This window comes from Aedes aegypti, chromosome 1 (assembly GCF_002204515.2).
Source record: "Aedes aegypti strain LVP_AGWG chromosome 1, AaegL5.0 Primary Assembly, whole genome shotgun sequence".
Classification (NCBI taxonomy): Eukaryota; Metazoa; Arthropoda; class Insecta; order Diptera; family Culicidae; genus Aedes; species Aedes aegypti.
The window spans coordinates 71,652,977-71,680,110 of NC_035107.1; the positions used below are offsets into that span (position 1 = coordinate 71,652,977).

Here is a 27,134-nt window from a genome sequence, read left to right on the forward strand (position 1 = left end):
TGAATTGGTAATTATAAACTATTCCTATAGTATACACATTCAATGATGTTCAAATTTACAGAATTCGAGGCATTTCCAGATCGTGTCCGATATTGGGTGCCACCTTTCAAGATCGATCAATTTGGTACTAAAATACATCATCAAAACACAATGTCAAAATTCATATTTATATTTTCAAATTTATTTTTGTACACTATAAATATGATAATATTTATCATAAATGGGTAACACGAGTCCATAAAATCAATATTTTTCGAATTATGAATTTTGTGGCTTAAGTGTCCGGTACTGGGGGATCTCCCCCTACTTTGCTAAAGACACCATGAAGTTATTCCTTTATTTTTTTAAAATATGTCTATTTTTTCAATTTGTAAACAATCATTATAGTGAACTCATGCTTCGAAAAATTATTAAAAATCCCAAGTAACAATTCCACAGCAACTTGGCTTTCGTGAGGATTTATTAATGTTTTATGACAGTTAAGTGATTGCTATAATACTTAGAGGCGACATTTGCCGTTGCCAAAAGATGATATTTTGTAATTCGGCTCTTGGCTGTTTTCAAAACCTTTTAGAGCCAAAACATAAAGTCAAAATTTTGTAGCTACAAAACATGCTTTATTGCAGCATACAATACCTTATTTGAACTGCTTGCCGTGGCTGAACGACTCTTATTTGTTACGGCTATGATAAAAGACTCATATAATACAGCTTGTTGTCTTAAAAGCTGCTTTTAAGCTGCATGACTTCCACTTGGTTTCTGTTGACTTACCTTATTTATACCTTCCAAATCAGTATTGGGACTCATAAGATGCGAAAACACTATTTGCATTGCAAATTCAATACTAACAACACCAATATAAAGTCACTAACATTGCGTTATTACCAAGGAAAACTTATTCCTAATGGTAAAATACAAAACTGATATGCGTTTTCATTTTTTTTTTTTTGCGTATTTTCTTCAAAACAGCACTCCCGAACTGTCAAACTGTGTTAAATGCTGCTTAGTTACCATAAAAAGCGAAAAAAAGCTGAATCATCTTCAATCAGCATTTATTAAGGTATTTTTACATCCACAAATGCCGAATCATAACAGTGTGCCCTTATTTATGTATTTATGATATCTAAACAGCATTTGTCGATGGCAATCTATCAATTATGGTTCCGCCATATTAATCACACTCCGGTTGCCATAATTTCACTTTTTCAAATCATATTATCTCCATGAATTCGCTCATAAGACGTTATGGTGTGATGATATAAATGACTGAATATAATATAAAGCACATTTACTGCCCAACCAAACCAAGAAATGTTGAATTTTTATCTGGCGGTTTATTTTAGCAAAAGCTAAATAATTAGAAATATGTCACTTTCAGAGGGGGCACAGGGAAATTCACTTTTTTCTCATCACATTTCACAGTAAATCTCACTCGGCACTAAAGCTTCGAGCACTATAAGCAAATAAATTACTTCAAAGAAGAAGCACTGAGAAATAAACTATCACAGACGTGTTTTCAATCTTATTTTGGTTTGTTTACGTTGGAATAAATTCGGCAAGATCGACGTAATGATAAAATCATTTTCAAGATGAAGCAACATTCATCCAGAAAAGGTAGCCTCAAAATAGCTACCATAAATGCTATTTTGCTTTATTCGTGTGACATAATTATACTCTTCATAGCCTCTTTCAAAGTGGGCCTTCTAATCTACAAGAGGTTTTGGGGAAGCGATGAAGGCAATAGTGCCTTGACCATGGTTTTATCGGCGTTTATTTATAGCACCCTGGAAGTAATTCTTAAAACTAAAATTGTTACTTGGGAAATGTTTGTTAAAATTCAAATGATGACCAAAAATTTGTGAAAATTCCCTCAAATCAAATGCTGCATAATTTTAAATATCATCCGTTACATCATACTTGTTTTGATTTGTTTCCTTTTATCTGGAGGTTGCATTCCAAAGGAGGTAGTTTCGTTCGACTATCTTAATTTGTGTTAAGATGACCATGACCTTGATTTGTGTTATATTATTTAACGTATATGTTTGACAACAATAATTTCCTCAAAGTACTCTGAATTGAATCTTGAATGAATTTATAATATGATGTAATCTTACAACTTGCTGTTAATGCCACGATTTGAAACAATTACTGTGCGAAATTTGTCAATATAATAGTCCAATACCTCAAGCAGCTCTCAATAACCTTCGACTACCAGAGGTATTTTTAATTGTATTATACAATATTTTCAATACCATCATTATACCACAATTATACCAAATTGAGGTGTGGACAATAGCTAATTAAGATATGATACCATAATACGGTGTGCATAGAAAGTTACAAGTTATTTGTTCCTGTTCAGGAACCCATTCACTATGATTGGAATGCATGTATTAGCACAGAACAGGCATGTTATTATTTAATAGGAATCGCGTTCCGTACACCATTAAAGGTAAAGGTGGTCTGTCACAAGTTTTCTCAAAATAAATTGTACCCTACTTGAAAACAAGCTCATGTTTTAAGCTTTCGACTGAACTTATTCTCATCGCGGGCATTCGCAAGCTACTAATGTCTATGTTTTTTGAACAATGTTTTAACTTAATTCACTTTGTATGAACTTTATGAAAATATTGATTCAAATCAGGTATACTTAGTTAGAATGTCGACGCCGAACTTCTGCGAACTTTTGTTGGTGATATTTCGTTTCATTCAAGGAACTGTATAAAATTCATAATCCAATGAATCTGCTTCAAAATTTGGATTTAAACCGCAGAAGTGTTAAGGAAGTCGTGAAAAATATTACTGTTCGAACAGAACAATCACAGATAACAGATGTTAATGCTAGAACAAAAATTTTCGAAAAACCTGTGTAAATATTCAAATTACAATCAAGCATAGGAAACATTCACTCGAATATTGCGTTTCTCATCCGCTCAAAAACGAGTGCCGAGTACACAAAATCGTCCTCTCTTCATGCAGCACAGATTCTGTGCAAAGGGGGCTGTACACAGTTTTGTGCAAACGGTGGTAAACAAACCGAATGAGTGGAATGCGCACAGAGGAAGAACGCTTGGAATGCGGAATTCGCTTCCATGTTTGTTTCGCTTCTGAAAACATTGAAAAAACATTCCGATTTTAAAGTTTTTCAGAGATTTTTTCATTCGAATAGCCGAAGCAAATGGGGAAAAAACTTTCTCATTTGCGACCATCTTCCGGCTTTTCGCTGGAAAAAATCCCTGAAAACTCCCCATCTTACCAACGGCCAACTGTTTGCTGCCGCGCGGGAGATGACTGACAGTTCCATTTCCATCGATCCGCGCACAGCCAATGGCTGACACATGGGTTACACATAGCATGAGTGCGACTTACACAGAATTTTCACTCAGCCAGAGAGTCCTGCATTGGATGCCTGATTCTGTGTAGTTTTAACTCATGGGCTACGTTGAGCAGGCTTAGCGTGTTATATCTTTTCATTTTCGGTTTATCTCAATCGTTTGCGATTCTTTGGGATTGCACCCACCCTAGTAGCGTTCTGCAGCCATTGAACATTCGGTGGCAGTAGACACTTTGCAGATCACTATGAGAGGGGTTCCAACAAATTGGTCAGATGAAGTTAAGTATCTAGGGATCATGTTAGATAAGAATTTAATTTTCAAAAATCACATTGAGGGAATTCAAGCCAAATGTAATAAATATGTAAAATGTCTCTATCCCCTTATTAATAGAAAATCAAAACTTTGGCTTAAGAACAAGCTTTTGATATTCAAACAAATTTTCAGGCCAGCCATGTTGTATGCTGTACCAATATGGACTAGCTGTTGTAATACCAGGAAAAACGCTCTGCAGAGAATTCAAAATGAAATTTTGAAAATGATTCTGAGGCTTCCTCCCTGGTATAGTACCAATGAGTTACATAGAATATCCAATGTTGAAACATTGGAACAAATGTCAAATAAAATCATTAATAATTTCAGGCAAAAATCGTTGCAATCTTCTATTGCTACGATTAATACGTTATATGTTTAGGTTAAGTTAGGTTAAGTAAATTGAAAACGTTTTTTTTTTCTCTTATAAACAGGTGAAATCAACTCACCTGTAAAAAATCTGAACTGCTGCGGTAAATTAAATGTAATATACTGCTTCGCGACTAAAAATGGGTGAACCAACGTGCGAAGTTCGATTTTTGACCAACTTCGCCGCGTCGCGAGTCACTTCTTAATAGTGCGCATAATGCACACGGCGGAGGGCATAGATGCGCACTATAGCGAAGTGACTCGCGACGCTGCGAAGTTGGTCAAAAATCGAACTTCGCACGTTGGTTCACCCATTTTTAGTCGCGAAGCAGTATATGTTGTTAACAAAATGTTAGTAAAATCTTAAATTTGTTTTACCAAATTAGGATGATAGTGTTGTCTAATAACACAGAACACCTAGATATAAGAAATGAATGTAATGTTTGAAATGATACTAATAAAGATATTTAAAAAATAAAAATAAAAATAAAAATGAAAAGATACTTTGCAGATATTTTATTAGTAGCACAAGAACAGATACAACAAGAGTACAATATGGTAGATCTTACCTCGTAACGCACCTCGAAAAGGTGATCTACCCGCGTTACGGGAAACCAATGACCTTACCTCGGCTGTTAAACAGTAGTAACATTATAAGTAGACTTTATAATGTTTATTCAACATTTAATCCCTCAGGTATACAGCAAACATCCAAGGATGCTTATTAGGCGTTTGTTTGACAGGATTTCATGACGTGTTATTTTTAAGTTGTCGAAGAAAAGTTATAGATGCCATCATTACTCATGGTAACAAGTGTACAAAATAGTAGACTTTGTTCAGCATTAGTTCAACAACACATGCTGAACACAGTATTTTTAAGTGGTTTGTTAAACTGAATAAGACATCATAATTATTTATAGAATTTATTATATAAAGGGTCAAAAAAAGGTTTGTTCGATGTTTCTTCAACATTTATTTTATAATGGAAACAGCAAAAACATTGGTAGTTATTTCCTCACTTCATCAAATACTCATATCTGGATGCCCAGGAATTTGGCACTTCATTATTAAATTTCAAATATTTTTTTTCAGTGTAGAAATTTTTTTTTTTTTTATTTTTTGAATATTTTATTTTAAAATTTCAGGAAATTTCATGACAGTCAACACTTGTTTGTAGGTCTTACCATTTTCGCGTTATACGGGTTTATAAAAAAAAGGAAAAAAAAACTTTGACCCTTTCCAAATGTTAGTTTAGATCGATTTTGAAAAAACAAAGTATGCAAAGTATTATGTATTTTCTTCACTACTGGACTGCGAAGTGCGGCTTCATAAGTGCGAAAATGCGAATAAAAGTGTGAGATTGCATCGCATCATTCTGTTGTCTTCAGAGCACTTATTTTTTGGACTTCGATGAATAACCCCGCTGAAGACATCTACTCGATTTGATGCAATCGCGCACTTTTATTAGCGTTCCTCACTTGTAAAAACTTCTGGGATAATGCAATGGTGAAAGAAATGCGCAATATCTTAATTTCACATAGTCTTCACACCCAGAAAGTTTCATTGAATTCTAAAGGGGTGCTGCCAATCGCGTGTCGAGTTGACGTGAAATCCGTCATGGATGAGCTCCGCTATCGTTTTATAAGAGGCAACAGAAAAAGATCCTCGTATCATCCCCCAGTAAACACACGATCGTATATGATGGGATATCAGTGTACAAATGTGGAGGCAATATACGTACATCTTGCATGCAGCCTTATGGCGCATGTACGTATATCGCCTCCACATTTGTACTCTTATGCGCTATCGTATACGAGTTTGTGTTTACTGGGCCCTTGGTAAACATCCAAAAAATATACGTGTGTGAGTAGAATTTGATTCTGGAGTATAAATTATGCTCCCGATAAGGAAGCACAGCTCAAACTGTCAAATTCCGTAGTGAAAAAATAGGTCGTCATCCCTCTGATGTTTACCTTCTCCTATGAGAGAAAACAGTACAAAATGCATGGACCGCAACGAAATTTGCTAAAGCTGTTTAATGGTAATGAGCTGCAGAAAAGCCAAATGTTTCTTCGGATAATTAAACCATAGATAACAGACAAAAAAAGGAAGTGTGGACCAATTTCTTCAGAATAAAACGCAAGTAATGCGTTGAATTTGTGTGCCGTTGTTCATTTCCACGGAATTTGTTGATGGGTATATTCGTATGGATGATCTCGGCTATTGTTTTATAAGAGGCAACAGAAAAAGATCCTCGTAGATCGTTGCACGCTTGACCTAACCTCGAAACTCCATATAAAAAAAATGTCAACAATTCCAGCAGTGAATGTCAACTCCATATAAAAAAAAATCTAAACAATTCCAGCAGTGAGTGTCAAAGAGCAGGACAGTCAATTGAGCGTGATGAAAGAGGGACAGAGAAGGAGAATTTTTCGTGACGTCACCATGCACTCTTCTGTAGGTATCAATCCCTTGCTAATTACTGAAGCATCCGATTTGAAAACGGTCTTCGGTAAAGTTGTAGCTGATGGAAGTATCTCACAGTATCAACGTAGCTCTAATCCCCAAGATCTCATGTTCAAACACTATGACCGACTGAATGAATTGCTTGCTTTTCCCATAGTAATTTCCATATAAACTTTAAAGGGCTTGTGCAGCCTGAGTTTTCATCCGAATGAGCTCGAATTTTGGGAAAACACTCAGGATTTGATCTAGAATCGAATGAGCGATGTAGAGCAAAAAAGATTTTTTGAACCACTAGTATGAAGCACTCAATTAAAACATATGCTGAAACCAAAATTTTCACGGGTTGAAAATGATTAGGTCAAGTTTTGAAGCAAAAATTTAGGTTTTTGGACATGTGCAGCAAATTAGAGCCCGAAAATGTTGAAAAATATGTTTTTTTTTTATATTGTTATATTTTTTGTTAACTATCTGACATTGTAGATAAGTGTTTTAATTTGTTTTTCAACTTATAACTAACTTTGTAAATTGGGTTTTTGTCAGCTTTTTGACAAACTGGACCTCTGAATGACGATGGCTATCACGCATATCAACTAGTTTCTCGATTATAGTTTTCATTCACGAGAAATTTGAAGTTAGATGCCTTTCCCCATACAAAATAAAATTACTAACATTTCAAAAGTAATTACTAAGCACTATTATGAGCTGTAAATGAGCGGTTCAACAGATTTTCCGTGCCAATGGATCATTAAAATAACCAAAACGGCCGCTATGAAAAGGACAGATAGCGCCACCGTAGCCTTGTGTGTTTGACAGAACAGCAATGCTGTCACAATGTTAAATCCCATATACAGTGGCTCCTTTGTTTTGATGCGGTGAACATTTGCAAAAACTACCTTCAATGATCCATTAGTATCCTAAGACATTTTTCAATGCTTTTAGGCACTGTGATCCACAAGCCCTGAACAAAAAAATCAACTTCGATGAGGAGCAAAGAAACATAGAACAGTACAGAAACTAAACATATTTTTTCGACCCACTTACGTGCTATAAAATTTTGACGTCTATTATTTCAGTGACTCGGAACGAGTAGGCCGTTTATCGGTCAAATAATTCGCACAAAGTGGCCTTTGAGTGGCGCTTAATTACGATATAGTTCCGATCATCCCTGTTGGGCATGCCTTTAAGTCCACTATAGAACTGACTTGGTGCCGGTTTTTGAGGATTTACATACGAAGTTACAAAGTTTCCAAACTCGCTTTCCATACAAATTTTTCAAAAAATTCCAGGGGATTGGAACATGCTCAAATTCTTTTGAAACTTTCACAATTTGGTTTTCACTACGATATTTTTCGAGAAAAATATAAAGTTGATCAAAACATGGTTCATTTTTGTGTTACACTGTGCGAAAATCTGATTTGGGACTGGTATGCGGTTACTTTTCATTATGGGACAATTTGACTTGCTGTTTTTTTTCCTAATTTTTCAGAACCAATCATATTACCTAATTAGTGCTGCTGAAAGAGCATTGGAAGATATGTTGAGAACTGAACTCAACTCAATTATGACGAAAATGCAGATGGGACTCACAAGATTCATATATAGCTCAAGTGTATCCTTGTCCATGTTAGGCCTCCAGTATTCGACAAATTAATCGCCTTCCACACTGCAGTCAATTCCTCATCAACCTTAGTTTCAGTTACAACTTCTTTTATGTCGATAGCTGCTGCTTCTTGGATCGCCTTTATTTCGATTTCCATGGATATACAACGTCTAAAATCCACAGCACAATCCTCATTCAGGGTTGCTAAAGCCTCAGTCACAACTCTTTGTATAAAAACCTCTGACTCTTCATTCCAGGGAACATTATCTCCGTGGGAAGCCAATCTAGAAGGACAGTCGGCTAAATTCACTTTTTCGATAAACTACCTCAAATAAGAAAACTTGGAGCACAGACAAACAGACGTCACACTCTCACTGCTGTCGATCGACCATCTTTTTAACATTCGATTCGAATATATGGTAGGTGGTCAATCGACCACCCGCAGCGCTCGCGTCGTTTTTGTTCATGTTTGACGTTTACACACTACCGCCACCTGTTGGTCCATTGATGGTGATATTGATCGCGATTTGTTCTAAGTGTTACGTCTGTTTCTCTGTGCTTGGAGTCTAACGTTTGGCCACGCATTCCATCGAATTAAAGAAAATATCGAGTTAGGGACAGTTGACTGTTTATGGACAGGGTTTATACTAGGGATGCATCCTGTATTCAGTTCCTATTATTCCTCTGGGTACTCTGCAGTACCAATGGAAATTTTTCAGAAATTCCCTAATGTTATTGTATTTTTTGAAAACACAAGGCATGACAGTATGAGTTTTATATTAAGATTTTTGTTAAGATTTCTCAATAAACTACTCTAAGATGCCCTTAAAAAAATTTTCACGGATTCCACTCAGCATTTTTGTAAACGTCCATCGATGACACTTCCCAGTAATTTCTCAATTATTTTTAAGCTTGAAATTTCTTTGGGGTTTGTTTTAGGAAAATTCTTGAATGTGTCATCTGTGGAACTCTACAAACATGCTTTGCGGAACCCTAGTTTTTTTTTGTGGAATCAATTTAAAACTTTTTTTCAACAAATTTGTTTTAAACTTCATCCACCCTTTTCTCAAGTTATCCTCAAGAAATTTCTTCACACATTAATCCACTGGTAACTTTTTTAGGACTCTGTCATAAATATTCCATATATCCTATCATAGATTGCTTTACTAATCTCTTCCTGTGAAATTTTCAGGAGACTCTCAATAAAATGCATCAATCCTTGGATGCATTTTATTAGGAGTCTCCTGAAAATTTCACAGGAAGAGGATTGCTCTACATCTATGATAGATAAGTTCTTTTAGAGATGTCTCTGAGAAAACCTTTAGAAATTTCCTCAAGAAATCCTTCCAGGCATTCCTTCTTACTCTGAGATAATCTTAAAATTAACAACTAAAAGAATCTAATAACTTCTCTCAAAGCAAAAATTTAAGTTTAAATTAACGTTTCTCGAAAAAAATGAGTTCATATTATGAGTATCAGTATGCATCATTCTAAACGTTTTTTTTTATGTATATGTTGCACGCTTATAGTAGCTGTTTTTGTTTGTCTGTTTAACTGCATGCTTATAAAATAAGATTTCATTTTTCAAACCACTTATGATCGCTACTATTTCCACGTTTTCAAGCTTGCCAAAGAAATCAAAATTTCCAGCACACCGGAAAGATCTTCTCCATTTTCGGTTATTTGTGTAAATGTAGAAGACGAATATGACTAAACATTCATTTTAAATTTATTTCAAGATGTTAAAAATTCCAATTGAGTACAATTTGAACAGTTTTTTTCCATCAATTTCACGTTTCAATATTTCTTATCTTGCGTTCCATGTTGATTTAGTATAGATGAGTTAAATTTGACGTATATTTTGAAACAACAAAAGAAAATAATTCCGTCCACTCCCGAACTAGTCCATTTACTTGATCAATAGATAGTTTATTTCACAAAATCAAGAAATTATCATCGTAATCTTCGTTGATACCGTTTCCGTCTACCATCATGGATCGTCGATCGAAATCAAACCATCCGATAACACAACAATCATCCATTCGTGTTGAGATCTCCCAGCTATACGAAATCATGAACGCAAACAATTGGCAAATTTTCTTCCATTTGAGGTGCTTTTCAGCTGACACAAATTTCTATGTAAAACGATATTTTTCATTCAATGTAATTCTAAAAATCTCTTTTATCTGATTTTGTGCTTTTTTCTCTTCCGATCAATGAACTTTTCCTCTTCGCAAGCTAATCATATCAGCTAAGCATTCATAGTTTTCCTTAAAAGCATTTACCAGCTATTCGTAATTCATAGTGACTGATAAAGAATCGACCTTTCATTCATTTTCATCGCATTCATTCGTAGCTTCAAAGCCAAATCGCATCGAAAACTTGCGCATCGAAATTTGCTACAATGATTTCCCTTTTCTTCTGTTTCTTTCCTCGAATCCGATTCAAAATCAATCTACATCCCCATACACAAACATACGCGCGCCTCTATATTCCATATGAAATTTTCGAAATCGCGATCACCACCATTCGGCGCCGATCGAAATGACGGAAACGACGATCGTACAGTTCGTAGAACAATCAACGCACGGCTCGTCGTCGGTGAAGCAGCAGATCAGCACGAGTGGACCGGAGCCGACAAACGACGAACCGCCGAAGGCGGCCGAGCCGAGCCGAACAGTGGCTGCCGACATCGCAACGAAGCGAATAGCAGTAACGGTTGTAATGCTGGATAACATCGCCACCGTGCATGGGTCTAGTCGGAAAACCGATGGTAACGGTTCGGCACCCGATGTCGATAGGGCGATGCGCGACACCGAGATAACGCTGCACCCACGCTCCGTGAACGATACCAGGTAGATGCGAGTCTTGATGATAACAGTGTGGTACAGAGGAAACGAAGAGAGTATATCAATGAGTTGAAGGCGAAAGGTGCTTTGCAAGGACGGATTATTTTCTTTTTCATTTCCGTTTGAAATTTAGTTTTGTACGAACAAAATTTTCATTTGAATCGACACATTAGTTAGGATGGCGTTGCACGTGGTAAGTTTGCATGACTTTTTTTTCCTAGCGTGGAAGCTGTTCTTTGAGTAGATGCTGGAAATTCAATGTTTTTAGAGGTGAGTAGCGTAGACAACGTTGGGCATGATTGTCGTTTAAAGCAAGTAAGTACGGTTTGAAAAGCTGCTAGTTCTAGACCTCAAATACCCAGTCATCATCAATGACTTGTACTGGGCTAATCCCCCCTATGAAGTCTTGAATTGGTAGTGCGGAAAAGTCTAAGGGCTGATTTCTTCACCTTCGTTTAAGCCGTGAACCACGTTTACTCATATGATTGGACTAGGTTTAAGGCTTAAGTGGTGATGAAGAAATCGTTAAAAAGTCTTCGAATACTGAAAAGTTTCACTTCTGATTGACTCACAGTCTACGACTTGCACCCTTGAACCTTGAACTCACGTAATCTACACAACTCCACTACATCTGTAACTAATACTTGTCTTCCTCATTTTCTAGGTTATAACCACGGTGGGCCCTCGCAAGCCCCAACGTCAGTCATCGAACGCCAACTCATCGATCGCTTCGGAAGCCATCGAAGCCCTTCTGCAAACAGAAGGATACCATCAGCATACCAATCACACAACAACCCTCAACAACAACGCAACAAGTGGAGTGGATCCCGCGCTGGTGGTTCTGCAAAGTCCGGCCTCACCTTCGGTACCGCACAAGATCTGTTTGGAAACTTCTTTTACCAGCCTTCAATCCCCACAGGACCACAACCCACCTAGTAAAGCTTCGTCCATTGCCGGCGGTAGCATTCTGGGTGTACGCAGCCAGCTGTCCAGCGTTGTAGACGATAGCGGGATCCCGAAGAGTCTGTCCGGACCGAGCGAGGCCACCACCGTCATTTTGAACGATCCTCAGCACCATCAGCAACCAAGGGCTTCGAGTTCCGCTAGCAATACCGGACGCACGGTAGCATTCAACACTTCGCCAAACGTCATACGAAATGGAAGACCTCCAGTTCCAACGACTTCCAGCTCCAAACAACCCATGAGCCTTTCGTGGAACGGCACTAGGCAAAATTCTTGTGAAATCAAGAAGATCGATTTGATCCATGACGATTGGTTCGGGTTGGCCCCACTGGCAAGCCCCGAGTCACTATCGGAGCTGTCCAGCATAAGTTCTCGGGCAAGTTTTGGAGCTAACCTGGCGTCCAGCATTGATCGGTATCTTGAGAAGATTAGCGAAAGGAAAGAAGGTACTGAACGGAAGGGCGATGGGACTGACCCGCTGCTAGAGTCCCAACTTCATACCCCGAAGATCATGCGAAGGACACCGAAAGTAAGTGGAAACCTGTCATTGTGCGCGGAAGACGTTAAAACGATAAACAGCTACAAGCGGATGGGTAAGATCTTTGTACTGAATCGAGCACCGTCTGACAGCGATTCAACGGTTGATAGCTACGAATCGGCACACAACGTAATAGTCCTAGATGGAAATGGAATCATCGGTGCGGAAGCACTAACCACTGGTAGTTCGTCACCAATCAAGGAAAACTCCAAATCCGCGGACAATCTTGACGATTTCAACACTCGGCAAATAGCCCCGGGTGGCACCTCCAACTCCGGTGCCTCAGCAACCAAGAAGACCTCATTCACCGTAAGTGATAGCGCAATTCCGCAAGAGTGTACCTCAAACTGTCCATCGTGCCCATGTCGAAGGTCACCTGGTGGACCGTGCTGTCAAAAGTTCAACCATCGTGAATGCTATAACTACAAGTACACCTCGTTCAACATCTTCAAGTTCAACAACAGCCGGGACAGCAAGACTACTAGCTCCAGCGATACCTATCATAGCGCTATGTCTTCGTTGACCGGTGATCTAGACCACACCGGTTCCAGTACAAACAATTTCCACTATAGTAGTAGCAGTAGCAGTAGTAGTCGAACACTCCAAAATACTAACTTGAAGCCGGGAGTGTTGGAGTCGCATTTCCCTGTCTACCAGGAAACAGTTTCCGAAGAACGACTCTCGTTGCTGTCTAATATCAGGGAGAGTAGTCCTGTACGGTTATCTTCTACCACAACGACAATAAACAACCAGCGGTCGAACCAGAAAGACCAACCCGTGAACAACAAGCGGCACAACGAGGATGACCTGAACGCGTTTGCCCGCAACGAGTCCCTGCCGCTGTTGGCAAACCTCGTGGAGAAGTCTTCGCCCACCAACTACGTCCGCAAGAAACATTCCGTCTATCCCAGCGAAGCTGGTCACCCGATTGCCACGGCAGGTTTCGGCCCGGGCAGCAGCAATGGACGTGGCAGCATAGCTACCATCCATTCGTCTTCGTCGTACTCATCCGTCACCTCATCGCCCAGTCGGTTTCACAAGAACGAAAGCAACGTATGAGAGCGGAACAGCTCGAGCTCCGAAACGCTAGTCTAAACCGTAACGTATCTCAATCACACTCAATACCTACATATAAATTTGAATCTCTTTTACCCTTCACTCGCAACCATTCTCAGTCCCAGTGTGGGTCTTTCTAATTTTAGTCCGACTGTCGTTTTCTAGTTCCCCTTCCTCTAAAATGTTCTACTCGGCCGTCTTTATAGTTGCTACATATAGCGTCAACTCAATCCGTGCGATTGCTACCAACTACAGTAGACGTTCGGTAAGGGTCACATGCTTACGTTTCACGCTCGCGAATGACATGCGTGACCTTCAACAACTGACAGATGTCTGCAATCCATGTCAAATGCAGCCTAAGTTCATACGATAAACATCGCAATGCGGATAAACCGAATTACTACTGTAGAACGTCCAGTTTACTGGCTTCCATTTTGTCTCTGTCAGCTTTCACGAGCGCTAATGGCTGCCGCAAGCAAGCTCGTTTTCTGGTAGGGGTGCTTGGGTCATCTGGCAGCTGCACGATAAGTTTTATGAACGATCTTATCGATTTGCTCTCAAACGACACCGGTCAAACGTCAGATCATTTGAGCTCTACCAGAAAACAAGCTTATTTGTGGCGGCCATAAACACTCGTAAAAAGCTGAATTGTGATGAGTCCAGAGGTGTGTCGTCCAAAAGCTGGTCACCCCTTTATATTCTCCTGATATAGGCTTTTTCATGCGACAGGTCATTTCCATAGAAGAACTGTCAAAGTGCTCTAAGATCAGCTGATTTGGAATGTCTCGTGAAAAAGCCTATTATTATACACACTAATCCGATGCCGATCACATCACATCTGTTTCCGAAGCAGAATTTTCTCCAATTTCCATCAAACAGACTTGAATAAAAATGCTCTTCCAGCTCCAGGTATGATGTTTCTCCAACTTCTAGAAGCTTCTGAAGGGAAGCTTTTGCAGCTTCTGAAGAAGGCTTTTACAGCTTCTAGAAGGAAGCTCTTCTAGCTTATGGAAGGAAGCTTTTCCAGCCTTTGGAACTTTTCCAGCTTCTCCAACTTCTGGATGGAAGCTTTTCAGCTTCTGTGAGGAAGCTTTTCCAGCTTTAGAAGGTAGCTTTTCCAGCTTTAGAAGGTAGCTTTGCCAGTTTTTATACGGCAGCTTTTCCAGCTTCTGGAAGGAAGCTTTTCCAGCTTCTGGAAGGAAGCTTTTCCAGCTTCTGGAAGAAAGCTTCTCCAGCTTCTGGAAGGAAGCTTCTCCAGCTTCTGGAAGGAAGCTTCTCCAGCTTCTGGAAGGAAGCTTATCCAGCTTCTGGAAGGAAGCTTCTCCAGCTTCTGGAAGGAAGCTTTTCCAGCTTCTGGAAGGAAACTTTTACAGCTTCTAGAAGGAAGCTTTGCCAGCTTTTGGACGGAAGCTTTTTCAGCTTCTGGAATGAAGCTTTTCCAGCTTCTGAAAGGAAGCTTTTCTGTCATCTGGATGGAAAAAAGCTTCTGCTTCTGGAAGGAATTGTTTTCCAGCTTCTGGAAAAAAGCTTTTCTGCCTTTGCGAGAAAGCTTTTCCAGCTTCTGGAAGGAAGCTTTTTCAGCTTCTGGAAGAAAGCTTTTGCGGCTTCTGGAAGGAAGCTTTTCCAGCTCATGGAAGGAACATTTCTAGCTTATGGAAAAAAGCTTTTCCAGCTCCTGGAAGAAAGCTTTTTCAGCTACTGCAAGGACGATTTTCCAGCTTCTGCAAGGACGCTTTTCCAGCTTCTGAAAGGAAGCTTTCGCCAGCTTTTGGAAGGAATCTTTTCCAGCTTCTGGAAGGTAGTTTTTCCAGCTTCTGGAAGGAAGCTTTTCCAACTTCTACATTGATCAATTTTACTGATCGAGCGGTCCATTCCACACCACTGGACTCGAACTCGTAAGCCTACTTCTCCCAGATGATGAATAGCTTACAATTTGCGAATCCTCAATCCACGTACGGAAACCAGTATAACTAGAACACAGGTCGCCATTCTAGTCAAATCTATTACAACAAGCGATGTGCCAAACAGAACTACAACCAAATGGCATTTACTATTTCTCAGTTAGTTAGTAGGGGGATCAGAAAAAGTCAATTTTACTATACAAGAAAAAAAACAACTGTTAGTAAATAGAAAACCGTGCATACACACAATGATAAAAGTCAAGAATAGGGGCAATTTTCAGCTGTAAGGTGTTACAATTCTCTTCAAATTTAGAAAATATACAAAACTCCGTTTGAACTAATGATAAGAAAAACTAACTAGAAAACAAACGAAAACCAAACTTGAAAATCATACAAAGAATGTTAAAACAAACGGTAGAACGTCGTTTAGAATTTTTACAATTTCCAACTCCAGACAAGAACAGACTTTTAATCAGAGCATTTGTTACTTAAATAAATCTATAGTACCAGAGTAGCGAGTAACCTAATTATAAACGAGGCAGGAAAGGCACAGTAGCAAAACAAAAGGGTCTAAATATTCTAAATTTTTGTACATAATCGTTCCTGCAATGCGTCGTGTGGAGATTTTGAAAAACTTTCTGCAGTGATTTATTGAAACGCACGCGGGAATGTTATCCACAAAACACGGACACGGAAACAATAACAGCACACAAAAATATATGAGCAAACTACAAGAAACGTGCTGTAAAGAATGAAAATCAATAAGAAAAAAGCACATGAACAAACACCGGAGAAAATCAAATTGAAAGACAATTTTAGTGAAAATTTCCAGTCTAAATAAAAGCCGTTAAAGTTGAAGTGAATGACTAATAAAAATGTAAATGATCAGCATTTTACGATTCATGTTCTTAAATTTAAAACAAGAATGCTAAACATAACAAAAAACAGACCTAAATCAGAAGCTACTCTAATGCAGCCATAAATTCAAGAAAACTTAAACTAGACGCAAAGGCGAGCGCATGATGAGGAGTATGGAACATTATTACCTATATATATTTATAGAATATATTTGTTAGTTGGTTGAAGGTAAATTCGTGGCTCAGTGTCAATGAACATGTGAACAGAAAAATCATCGAGACGAATGAACGGGAAATAAAATCTCTAATCAAAGTTGGTCACGTTCGTGTTGGATGTTTGGTGGTTTATGGAATAGGAAGAAAGAAATTCCGTTATTCTTTGCAGTTGAAATGCTCCTATTGGATAAAACGCAGTTTACGGCCGGTAAGCTTTTGCTTGTAGAAAAATGTTCTGTTCATTATTCCGCAAGGAAAAAGTGATATGCTTCTACTGAATCAGATAAAAAAAATTGCGGGAGCTTGACTACTTTCTGACCAGATACGGACTAAGAGTTAAGACTAGGTAAATTGACACTGAATTTGCAAGAAAGGTTTTTGTGGGAACTGCAATCTTCAGCTTTCTGCAATGACATTTCAATATTACACATTTGTCATGGATCCGAAAAGGATGAAGGCCATATTTTTCATGGACTGATTTTTTCCATTGACAATCGTAATCTATTTCCATATAATTGATGTCATCGATTCACAGATTAAGCGTAAGGAGACGGCTTGTTGGCCGAAAGTGCCATTAACAAGTTCAACTATCAACTATCTTAAAACATCCCAATTCTAAAACACCTATTTTCTATGATAGTCAGATGCAAGACTGTGGACTGCCATTTTCATTATTACAATCTCCCGGCTTCCGCCAACCAACTCCGATATCAGTCTCAAGCGAACTCCATTTGTCCGTCACTTTTGGTCGTTCATTGATCTTGAAAATTGAAATTAAACTCAAACCAACTTAATATAAACACTCCGTATCCCTGTATATTTCTCGAAAGAGGAAAAAATTGCCTGCTAAAACTACAATTGCTTCAAATTGGTCGATGGGCTATCGTGATTACTTAGTTTCTAATTACTGATCAGCGCTGATCACGTAGGGGCTGTACTGATGAGCGTCAATCCTAAACGAGCTTGCCAACTCACCGCCTACCCCTTAGCTGAGCATCAATGGTGCCTGAAATCGGCCGATTTTTGCTCATGAGCTGAGCATTTTCAATGCCTGTTCTAGGCAGATGATACAAATATATTCACAAATAGAATAAGAACATTTAACTTAGATAAACAAAAGTAAACGTAATTAAAATTTTAAAACTACGATTCTCGTGCGAACGATTTTAGGAATAATAATGCTCCTGTTCAACTTATGTGTACAAAATGGAAGAATTTTCTCCGAAATATTATAATCACAATGCATTTTTTTTAGAATTAGTGTGAACTAAAAATATGTTACAATTTCATTATTCACGTTAGCTGTACATAAAGATAAGGTTAACTATTGGTTTGTCTGTATCCACTTACCCCACGGTACCTTATCTGCTTTCAAAAGTGATTTCCATGTTAATATCAGACGCGTAAAAATTAGGAACTGTTCCAGGAATGCTTAATGCATTAAGGACATATCTCCTTGGGTACCAAAATGGCCTATAATATGGCACCTTACTGCCGCCTTCACTTTCCACTCCCACGCTTCTCAAAGTGTCTTGGAGAGCAATCACAAAAAATGATTATTTGAAGTTACTAACCTTATTGTACAGCGGTGGTTTCTTCCATAATGTGTTTTTCACAAATTACCTGTTTTTGAATGCAAAAAAGTAGTTATTGCTGTGATTTGTGTTGTTAAATATCACGCATTACCGAATCACTTCTTCTTCATGCATCGTGTTGTTGTTTGAAGGCTTTTCGGTGCCCGTTCCAAAATTCACTTTTCATGGTATTTCTACTCACCGTGACAATTCAAAAATCTGATGCGATACTTGAAACACTTCATGTTTTCTCGCGCCGTGTTCCTAAAAGCAATAAAACATTTAAGTCCACCGATTTGTGCTCGAAAAATAACACCGGAATACGAATTCACTGGGCCTACATTGTTTATGAATCGGATGCGCAGCTCTCACTGATTGGAAGTGATGTCAGTTTTTATGTTTGGAAATAAAATTGTATGGGTATTCATACACTTGCTACAACCACTTATTTTACAATTTCATTACACTCAGAAGGTGTACAATTTCACAAGAGTTGCAAAACATTTTGAAAACAATGAAAAACAATGTACGACGCAATTTAACAGAAAAAATTAATATTAGATATTATACAGTACAATTAACTGTAGAATTCAAATACATACTGATGGCAACTTTTTCCGTCCGTGAGAAGAGAGAGAAGAGAGGAGAAAACTGCCAAAAAAGTAAACAACACACGCATGGTGTGAAAAATGCTCATAATTTTGGTCAAAAAACATGTTTCTACTACCAAATGAAATAAATTGTGATTTTGAGCTTTAAGGAAGTTGTTGAAGAATTCATATCGACAATAATACAATAATACTGCCTACATAATTCTGTAGGTGGAGGTATACATGGAACATGATGATTTATTTTTGGCCGACGCACATAACTCGAGAGGGTGGTTTAGCGGGTGGCTCGAGTGGGTGGCAACATTATGTTTACGTGCTCAATGAACCTTCACCTTAAACCAGGCAATTCCAATGAAATTTCTCCTGAAATTTTTCTTCCGGTATTTCTTTTAGGGATTACTCCTGAAGTTCTTGTTAACATTTTTCGAGTATTTTTTTTTTTTTTTTGTTATAGGCACTCCGTGCTCGTGGCCACTACTGTGCCGGACTCAGTTGATCTGTAGCTTCTTTATCGATACAGATCTATTTTCAACTTATCTATATTAACATCTAGTTTCACTCTCTCCTACTCTTTTACTCTCACACCGAGCAGGTAGGAGAGAGCTCTGCTATTAGTGAGGCTAGCTGCCTGCGAAGAGGGTCAGTTTGTCTCAGTCACCATCTGATACTGACGGAGGATGGATGTGCTCCCCAAAGCACGGTCCTCCGTGAGGCGTCTTCTGGTGGCTGGACGGGTTTTTTGTGGAGGGGCTGGGAATCGAACCCATGACTTTCCGCTTATGAAGCGAAAGCGTTACCTCAAGGCTACAGACCCCCCCAACATTTTTCGAGTAATTCACTAATTAAAATCTTGAAGGATTCTTCAAAAGTTTATTATGGGTTGCGCATCAGCAAATACAACATAATTGATTCCAGTGATTTCTATGATCATTCCCACCCAAATTTTTTCAAGTGTTCCGTTCGATGTATTTCAAGGATTTCCTTTAGAAAATTCCACAGGAACACAGGAAATTTATTGTGGAATTTCTAGCACTAAGCGGAATTTAAAAATAATATATGGCACAAATCCCATAAAATAAATTATTAGCGCATTAGCTCAAAAAGACACGCTGTGTTGCCCAGAGAATAGGATGGGTATGAATAAAGCTAGCATTTACAACAAATAACTAGTAGTTAGCTTCGGAAGTTGCTACACTTGCTTTGAGATTGCGGAATTGAATGGAATAATTTACTTTTGAGCAAAAACCATGGGAAAACGATGCGAGTTATGATATTTCGGAAGGTATTTTGTGATTTTCATAGGAATTCCGAGCTTTCGAAAAGAATTCTGATATTGGGGTAAGACTACCGACCGTCGGAATTTGAAATTTCCGTGCGAATTCTTGCATTGCGATAATTTTGTTGTTTCCTCGGAATTCTGAGATATCGTTGGGAATTCAGGTAGTTATGAAGTAATTCTGAATAGTACGTGTGAATTCTGACATCCCGGATTCTTCGATTTTCTTTGGAATTCCGGAATCCCTGTAGAAACTTCGGGATTCCGATAGGCATTCTGAATTTGTTATGATAATTCTGAATTTTGGAATCCAATCTTGGATTATTATGGAAATCTGGTAAACACTGTAGAATTCGGGTGGGAATTGGAATACTGTGGGTATCTTTGAGACTGTATTTCTATGAGAAACTATGAGATATCGGTGGGATTCCTGCGAATTCTGATATGAATGTTTGGAATTCTTAAAATCAATCATTTGAATTATTGTAAAAACCTGTGAGGTTCCGTTCAGAATCACTACAATTTCCATAAAAATCTTCCCATTCTCACCAGATCGAATTGATTATAAGAATTCGACGAATCGAACGTAGTAACACAAGATAAAAAAAAAACTCAGAAATTTTTCTGGACGCACAAGGATTTTTATAACGAAACGGCGAATTTAGTCAAAAATTGAGCTTCGCACGTTGGTTAACCCATTTTTTAACGCGAAGCAGTATATTGGTGATCTACACTTAAATCAAATCTCCATTATAATTTATGTGCAGAAAACAGATAGATGTTGATTTTTGCCTCAAATTTGATTGTATGTGCCCGCATGTAAATTTAAGTTGATAACAATAAACTACAATGCCAATGCACATAATCTTTACTTGCGTTCTAATGTATTATAAAGGCCAGGTTGTTACATCCTGTTTATGTTTCTAATTAAATTCAAGAACCCTCGTAGAGTAACGGGAAGTAAAGATGTCACCTTTTGCATCATCCTGCTAGCACGATTTGCGTTTTTGAAATTAATTGCTCTTTTGTTTAAAAATATGATTTCAAGTTCTACTGCAACGACTTACACGACGGATTATGGAGTTTTGTTTGACTAGATGGTATGTTGCTTTAACTGAAAATGTTTGAAAACAATATATTGACGAATCAGCCATTTATTTCTTTCCAGAGAATCTGAATCTGACCGAGAATCTGACTGTAACGGATTCAAATTCTGTGACGGTGAACGACATAGACTGCAGTAAAAACAGTGCTACGCTCCTAGGACGTTTAAGGATTCGCCTATTCCAAACACATGCCAGCACAAACTCCCACATGATCTAGCTCTACCCGTACTGCGGCATAAATGAAGACTTTCTCATCAACCCTACCGCTGCTCACTTCACCATAACCAAGGCTGCCGAAAATCCACTAAGGGGTCTATTTTATAAGTCGAGTCGATCGAAATGACTCAACTGGAGTCACTGTCGACCAAAAAAACCGCTCGACTCGGCTCTGTCACTCGAGTTTCTCGACAGTTGTCACTCAATGTGACTGGATTACTATGGGAGTCGACGGGTGACATCTGAAATATGCATGCTTACTTTGATCGACAGTGATTACAGACAAGTCACATGAATCTGCTCGAATTACAAAATAGGCCCCTAAGTCCACCAAAATGATTTCATTGAAGTGCAAATAAACATGAGATTGAGTTCCGTTAACCGTATAAAGTGTTTTATTAGCTTTTAGATTATTGTTTTATTTAAAAAATAATAGAGGGAAATAAACATTTGATCGCAAAATAAATATATTGGCGAGATTTATAGAAATTACATGCAAGTGCATATAATTTATAAAGGCGCTCCATTTTAAATCTAAGGGTTACAGAGCATTTAATTTTATGTGCATAATTAATACAGTCCAAATGCGAAGCTTGATTGCAAAAATATATGTGCGCTGCAATATAATCTAGTAGGAGATTCAGCTCAGTGTAACGCAAAGCTAAAATGCATAGATAACGCTTTTCTAGAATAGAGAATAGTGCATCTCTATCAAAATTTCTTGTGATAACTTTGGAAGAAAAATCACCACAATCATTTAACTGACAAGATTTTTGCAATTTAAGGCACAGGAAACTGTAAATCAATACAGAGTCAGAATTAGGGCGAATGTGATTGTCAGTAAAATCGGTTTGAAGTTTGCGGGTTAAATTTTAATTCTATATTATGTTTCCGATCGATTTAATCGCATGATGCATTTTTGTAGGATCCATTACAATATTATTTTTGTAGCAATACATTTAACTTATTTAAATATTATGAATAACATGTTAAAATAAATAAAAATCCATCATGCGCCATTCAACAAAATTTAGAGTTGTTGCGCCCCTCGGTTTTTCGTCTTCTCCAGTTTGACAACAGCGATTGTGCCTTTTGACCTCGTCCTTCTGGTTTGACTATCATCAGCTTCGCCGTTCTGCTACGCTCTCTCGCACGAACCTATATCACTAACGCCCTTCTGCACACTCAGTTTGAAATGCGCCCTGCTTCCATACTCAAGCTCAAATGCGCCCGGTTACCGCAGAGGGGAAGATGGGCGAAATTGACATCAGAGTTCGAATCGAAAGAGAATATCATATGCGCCCTCATGTTTTTCTTACTTATTTCGTGAAAAACGTTATTTTTAAGGAACAGATGTGCATTATATGATTGCAATTTATCAAACAAATTGTTAACTGAATAAAACTCAGTTTGTTTACATTTGTCAGTTAGGCCGTTAATCTGGTACTGTATTGAAATATTCATTTCAATTTGAAAAATTTTCGCAACCTAACCTCACTGTTGATCGCCAATACAGAACAAATGTGCATGCGTCCCAACTAACGGGTCTCACTCACTAGATGAAGGGCAGTCGTGTTTCAACCAGCTAATCCCCGCTGTATTGAAAAACACATTACAAAAATGTCATGTACCAATAGTGGCTCGAACGATTTTATGCACAAAAATAAATTTATCGCTCTTTCTATATTGTAACCGTTGGTCCCATAATGTATGCTTGTAGCTCCACCACAAGTATGCTTTCCTTTTCCTAATTTGTCCTTTATGAGTTCTTACCAAAAGTACCATTCGACCCTGTCCTAATTAAAAGAACTCAAACACTCATGTTGTCTGACAGTCACTCACCTGCCCAATTTAGTTCATTTGCAGCGGTTTGAATCTTAAACTTGTATGCAAGACACAATGTATAACGGCACGAAAGGTAACCCACGGAGGGCAATTTAACAAATGTTCGGCAAACTTCGTGCCCATTTCTCACATATTTAACGTTTCTGAGCTTGGCCTAAATCTAATTCTGCTTTTCTGTCCGTGACCTTTCAAGGAGTCAGAAGTGCGCGACGTGTCCTTAAAATTTAAAGTGTGTATTGCATTGTATATAGTTGGTGTAAATTATTTAAATTATTTGTATATTTCTAGGATAAAACTTAAAAGCAAAAAACTAAAAGTAGTTAAAATCGCCTTAAATCTAGTATCACCAGTTATTAGTACGGTTAGTCTAGTGCGAAGAAAAGTTTAGGCATTGTGTGATAATGTGGTCTTTTGTTCTTTTATATAGTTGTAAACCTATTGTAAAAACCAAAAAAGAATAGGAAACAATCGTGTGCCAACAACCATTATAAAAAGATAATTGTAATCTAGATTGTTAATTATGCGACTAGATATAGTGGTACAAGCGGTTAGGGTATCACCCTATTTCGACAACCTTCTAATCTGCTTGGACAGGTCCGTCCAGCGGGCCTTTTTGGTTTCTCTGTTCAAGTGACTTATCCAGGACGATTGCTGGTAAGCCCATATTTTCCTCAGAGCCACCTGTGCGACATCCGAGGACTGAAGGATCGAGAAACGCCAAGAAATCTCGATTTACGACAAACGGACAGAAATTGTATCCCAGCCTTGGAAGACGACAAAGCTCTACATAAGGGAACCGTGTCCTGTTCAGGACGAATTAGCCACCGCCATTGTTGAACCACCATTTGTCACCATCGTCCAGCCGCCACCACCATTGCCATCTGCCACTTCCACCGCATGTCAACCCGCCGCCACCTTTATAAACCACTGCAAAAAGTGTTAAACCGCAAGTACCGCTAGCTAGAGTTAAGAGAGTGACGTCACTTCAATATTAAGCCAATGTTAGGAATAAAATCAGGCATGTTGTTAAAATTTGAATCAGTGGCATAGTTCTTTCCTAGTTATCCCTGATTTGGGTAATTTGCACCTCTTTTGGTTAGTTTCGGCTTTTCGTGTACATTAATAAGTCCCCCAGGCCTCGCCCTGATTGGACCGTTCTGAAGGGCAGATAGTGTGGTTTTTGAGCAACCTTTCCGTGAGAAGTCTGTGGTTCATCTTTCCAGCATAACATCGTTTTTTGTTTCTCCCAGCGATCCCACTCGGTGAACATAATTGTGGTAGTGTGAGTGTAACCGACTGACAGCATAAGCGACCCTGTTAACATAATTACCGTAAATGGTAGTAATATTATCCTAGCCTAGCATAAGTGCATCTAGGCGAAATTCCTCCACTGAGCAGCGTGTAGGCTACAATATTTTTTCCTTATAATGGATGTTAAATTCTTTCGATTGACACTAAAATATAATTGTGTGAATTTTTGTGCATAGTTAATTCACTATTGGTACCGTCACCCTAGTTACATTTATTCATCCGAGCATCTCATGTTAGTGGAACCCCTCGTTGTCTTCTTTACCGATTCGATGGATATGTTGCAGCTACTTCCCGCTAGTTGATTTTCAACCGGCACTCACTCAGAAGCAGAAGCCGAAACAGCTGATGTTGTAATCAGCTAACGTCTCTCACCCACATCATAAACATCCGAATCCCAATGTCTCGACCGTTTTGCCACTATTTTACTCATGTTCAAATATGATGACCTTCAAAATCCGAACTCCACTCCTACGCTATTCCCTTAGCCGCTTTTTTGGAACCACCAAATCACCTGACGAACTACTCAGTCCTGCTCTTTTATCAGACCAATCCATCCAGCAAAAGGTCATAGCAAATTTCCAGGCCCTTCCCCGGATCCGCCTGAACAGTAAACCGCCCACGAAACATGCTGCCGTTTTGATCGCACTCTGCCTAGCAGATGACAAGGTCAGTTTCCTCTACACCCAGCGCTCGGTTAAGTTGACTCACTTCCGGGGACAGGTCTCGTTCCCAGGTTCGTACCTTCCGGAATCGTTAGCACTCTGAGCTTCAATATAGAATCTTTCTCCGTAGGTGGCATCCGGGACCTAACGGACGGAAGTTTCGAAGAGTGTGCCATTCGTGAAACGGAGGAGGAAGTTGGCATACCGCGGGACCTCATACAGACATGGGGCTGCGGCAACGAGCTGGTGCCCAACTTTGGACCCGCCATTACCCCGGTCGTGGGTACGATTCGGGACTACAGTCCGGCCCTACTGAAACCGAACCCGGACGAGGTGCAGAAAGTTTTTACGGTGCCGATTGAGACGTTTCTGGCGGACGGGAATCGGAGGCATACGCAATTCAGGGCGCAGTACACGGTGCCGGTGTTCTTGGGAGGGGAGGAAATTGTTTGGGGCATGACGGGGATTATTACGCACCTGTTCCTGTCGGCACTGCTGCCGAAAGAAGTCTATGCGAGGCGACTGCCATTTGTGAAGCAATATAAGGCGTGATATTACGTGGAAAGCGTGGGTTGTTGATTACTATCAGTCTTAGATTTTTTGTTAGAAAATAAAATTGTTACATGTTCTGAAAAAATGTCGTTAAGCCCTATTCTTTTTAATCAAAATAGTCTCTATAGTCATTTTTTTCAGTGAAACATGATGCAAAATTCTATAAAGACTTCAAAAAATTTCAATCGACTATTCCACAGATTCTCCAGGATTTTTCTTCTCAGATTCATTGAAGAAAGCTTCAGGAATACTTTTAGTGATTTCTCCTGAGATTCCTTCTAGAATACATCGATCCCACAATTAAGAATCTTTTCTGGAATCTTTTACCCATCAAGTATCCAACATAATACAATTTAGGAGCCTCACATAAACAACGTACACAATCTTTGGCCACCTAAGATCTCCCTAATAAAGCTGTTTGGTAATAATTTTGAGCACAAACTTTTGAAACTTCGGAGATCTTTTTTTTTTTTGCAAAAAAGTGTTTGTTTATCTCTTAAAATATATATAATATTTGACTCAAATATTTCAGACGAGTCTATTGTATTCAGCATATTTACATACAGTCATGTTTATTTTATCTAGAACATATTATTCCATAGGGATTTCACGTTCTTTAGTTGTCAGAAAACTCTCTTCAATCGAGAAAAAATCGGGTTGCACCGCTATCAAAACACTATCATATCAAGGCATTTCAGTGAGGATCCTTTCGAGTTTGAAATTTAATTGACTTACCAAAACATGCTTGATGTTTTAAATATATTTAAATTTAAACAGTAAAGGATTAAAATATCTAGGGCAGATAGCAGGTTTCTTTCAAGAGACCATTGTTATACAACTTACAACAGTACACACTTAATTTAAAATGCCGAATATCGGCCAATTTTAACCGAGATCCGCACTGCCGCAATTCTGGGAAATAGAAGTCGAGCATCAGTAAATCGTACTTCGTTGCTAAGCAACCGGACAATTTGTTAGCTGAGTCATGGTAAAAATTGTAAAACCGAGACTCACACAGCCGAGCTCGTGAAAAAAATCTAAATGTGTATCTATTTTTTGGTAAAAGGTCTCTTAAATCACTATTTTAACAGAAATGGTCTCTAAAGTTTATTTTCCTTATCTTGCTTGCACATAATTATGATGCAAAATGTTTCACGTTTCTCGAGAACTGCTTCGGGAATTATCCTAGGGTTCAATTCAAGAAATTCCTCTATCAATTTTGTCAGCAAATTTTTCAACGTTACTACCTCCAGTAATTTTCTCAGGGATTACTGTCACACTGATCGATATTACAAATATTCCCCAAGAATTTCTTCCAAGAAAACCCGCAAAGGTTAATTCCAGAGTTTCTGGTAAAATTCGTTCAAGGATTTTTTTAAAGTAACCCGACAATAATTTCTACGCTATATGGTTATTCCAAATAATTGCTCCAAAAATTCCTCGAGGGGTTATTCCAGTGAATCTATTAAGAACATTTCAAATAATTTCTTGAATACGACACGTGTTTCATTATTGAGTTTCC

At 38.5% G+C, this 27,134-nt stretch overlaps 2 protein-coding genes across 7 annotated transcripts in view; both read left to right on the forward strand.

Annotated features, from left to right (window-relative positions):
• Positions 1 to 14,452, forward strand: part of LOC5569559 (sn1-specific diacylglycerol lipase alpha) — a 343,791-nt gene extending 329,339 nt beyond the window's left edge. For 5 of the 6 annotated variants that reach the window (XM_021839496.1, XM_021839490.1, XM_021839502.1 and 2 more), the window contains one exon: positions 11,593 to 14,452. In XM_021839496.1, the coding sequence (XP_021695188.1) occupies positions 11,593 to 13,488 (1,896 nt within the window). In that variant the 3' untranslated portion in view covers positions 13,489 to 14,452. The remainder of the gene's footprint in view (positions 1 to 11,592) is intronic. The other variant, XM_021839515.1, reaches the window with a different exon arrangement.
• Positions 14,453 to 24,721: 10,269 nt separating this feature from the next.
• On the forward strand, positions 24,722 to 25,697 carry LOC5569563 (nucleoside diphosphate-linked moiety X motif 8). The gene is made up of 2 exons (XM_001658576.2): positions 24,722 to 25,131; positions 25,191 to 25,697. The coding sequence occupies exons 1-2, from the start codon at positions 24,837 to 24,839 to the stop codon at positions 25,610 to 25,612; spliced, it is 717 nt and encodes a 238-aa protein (XP_001658626.2). The 5' UTR covers positions 24,722 to 24,836; the 3' UTR covers positions 25,613 to 25,697.
• Positions 25,698 to 27,134: the final 1,437 nt, after the last annotated feature.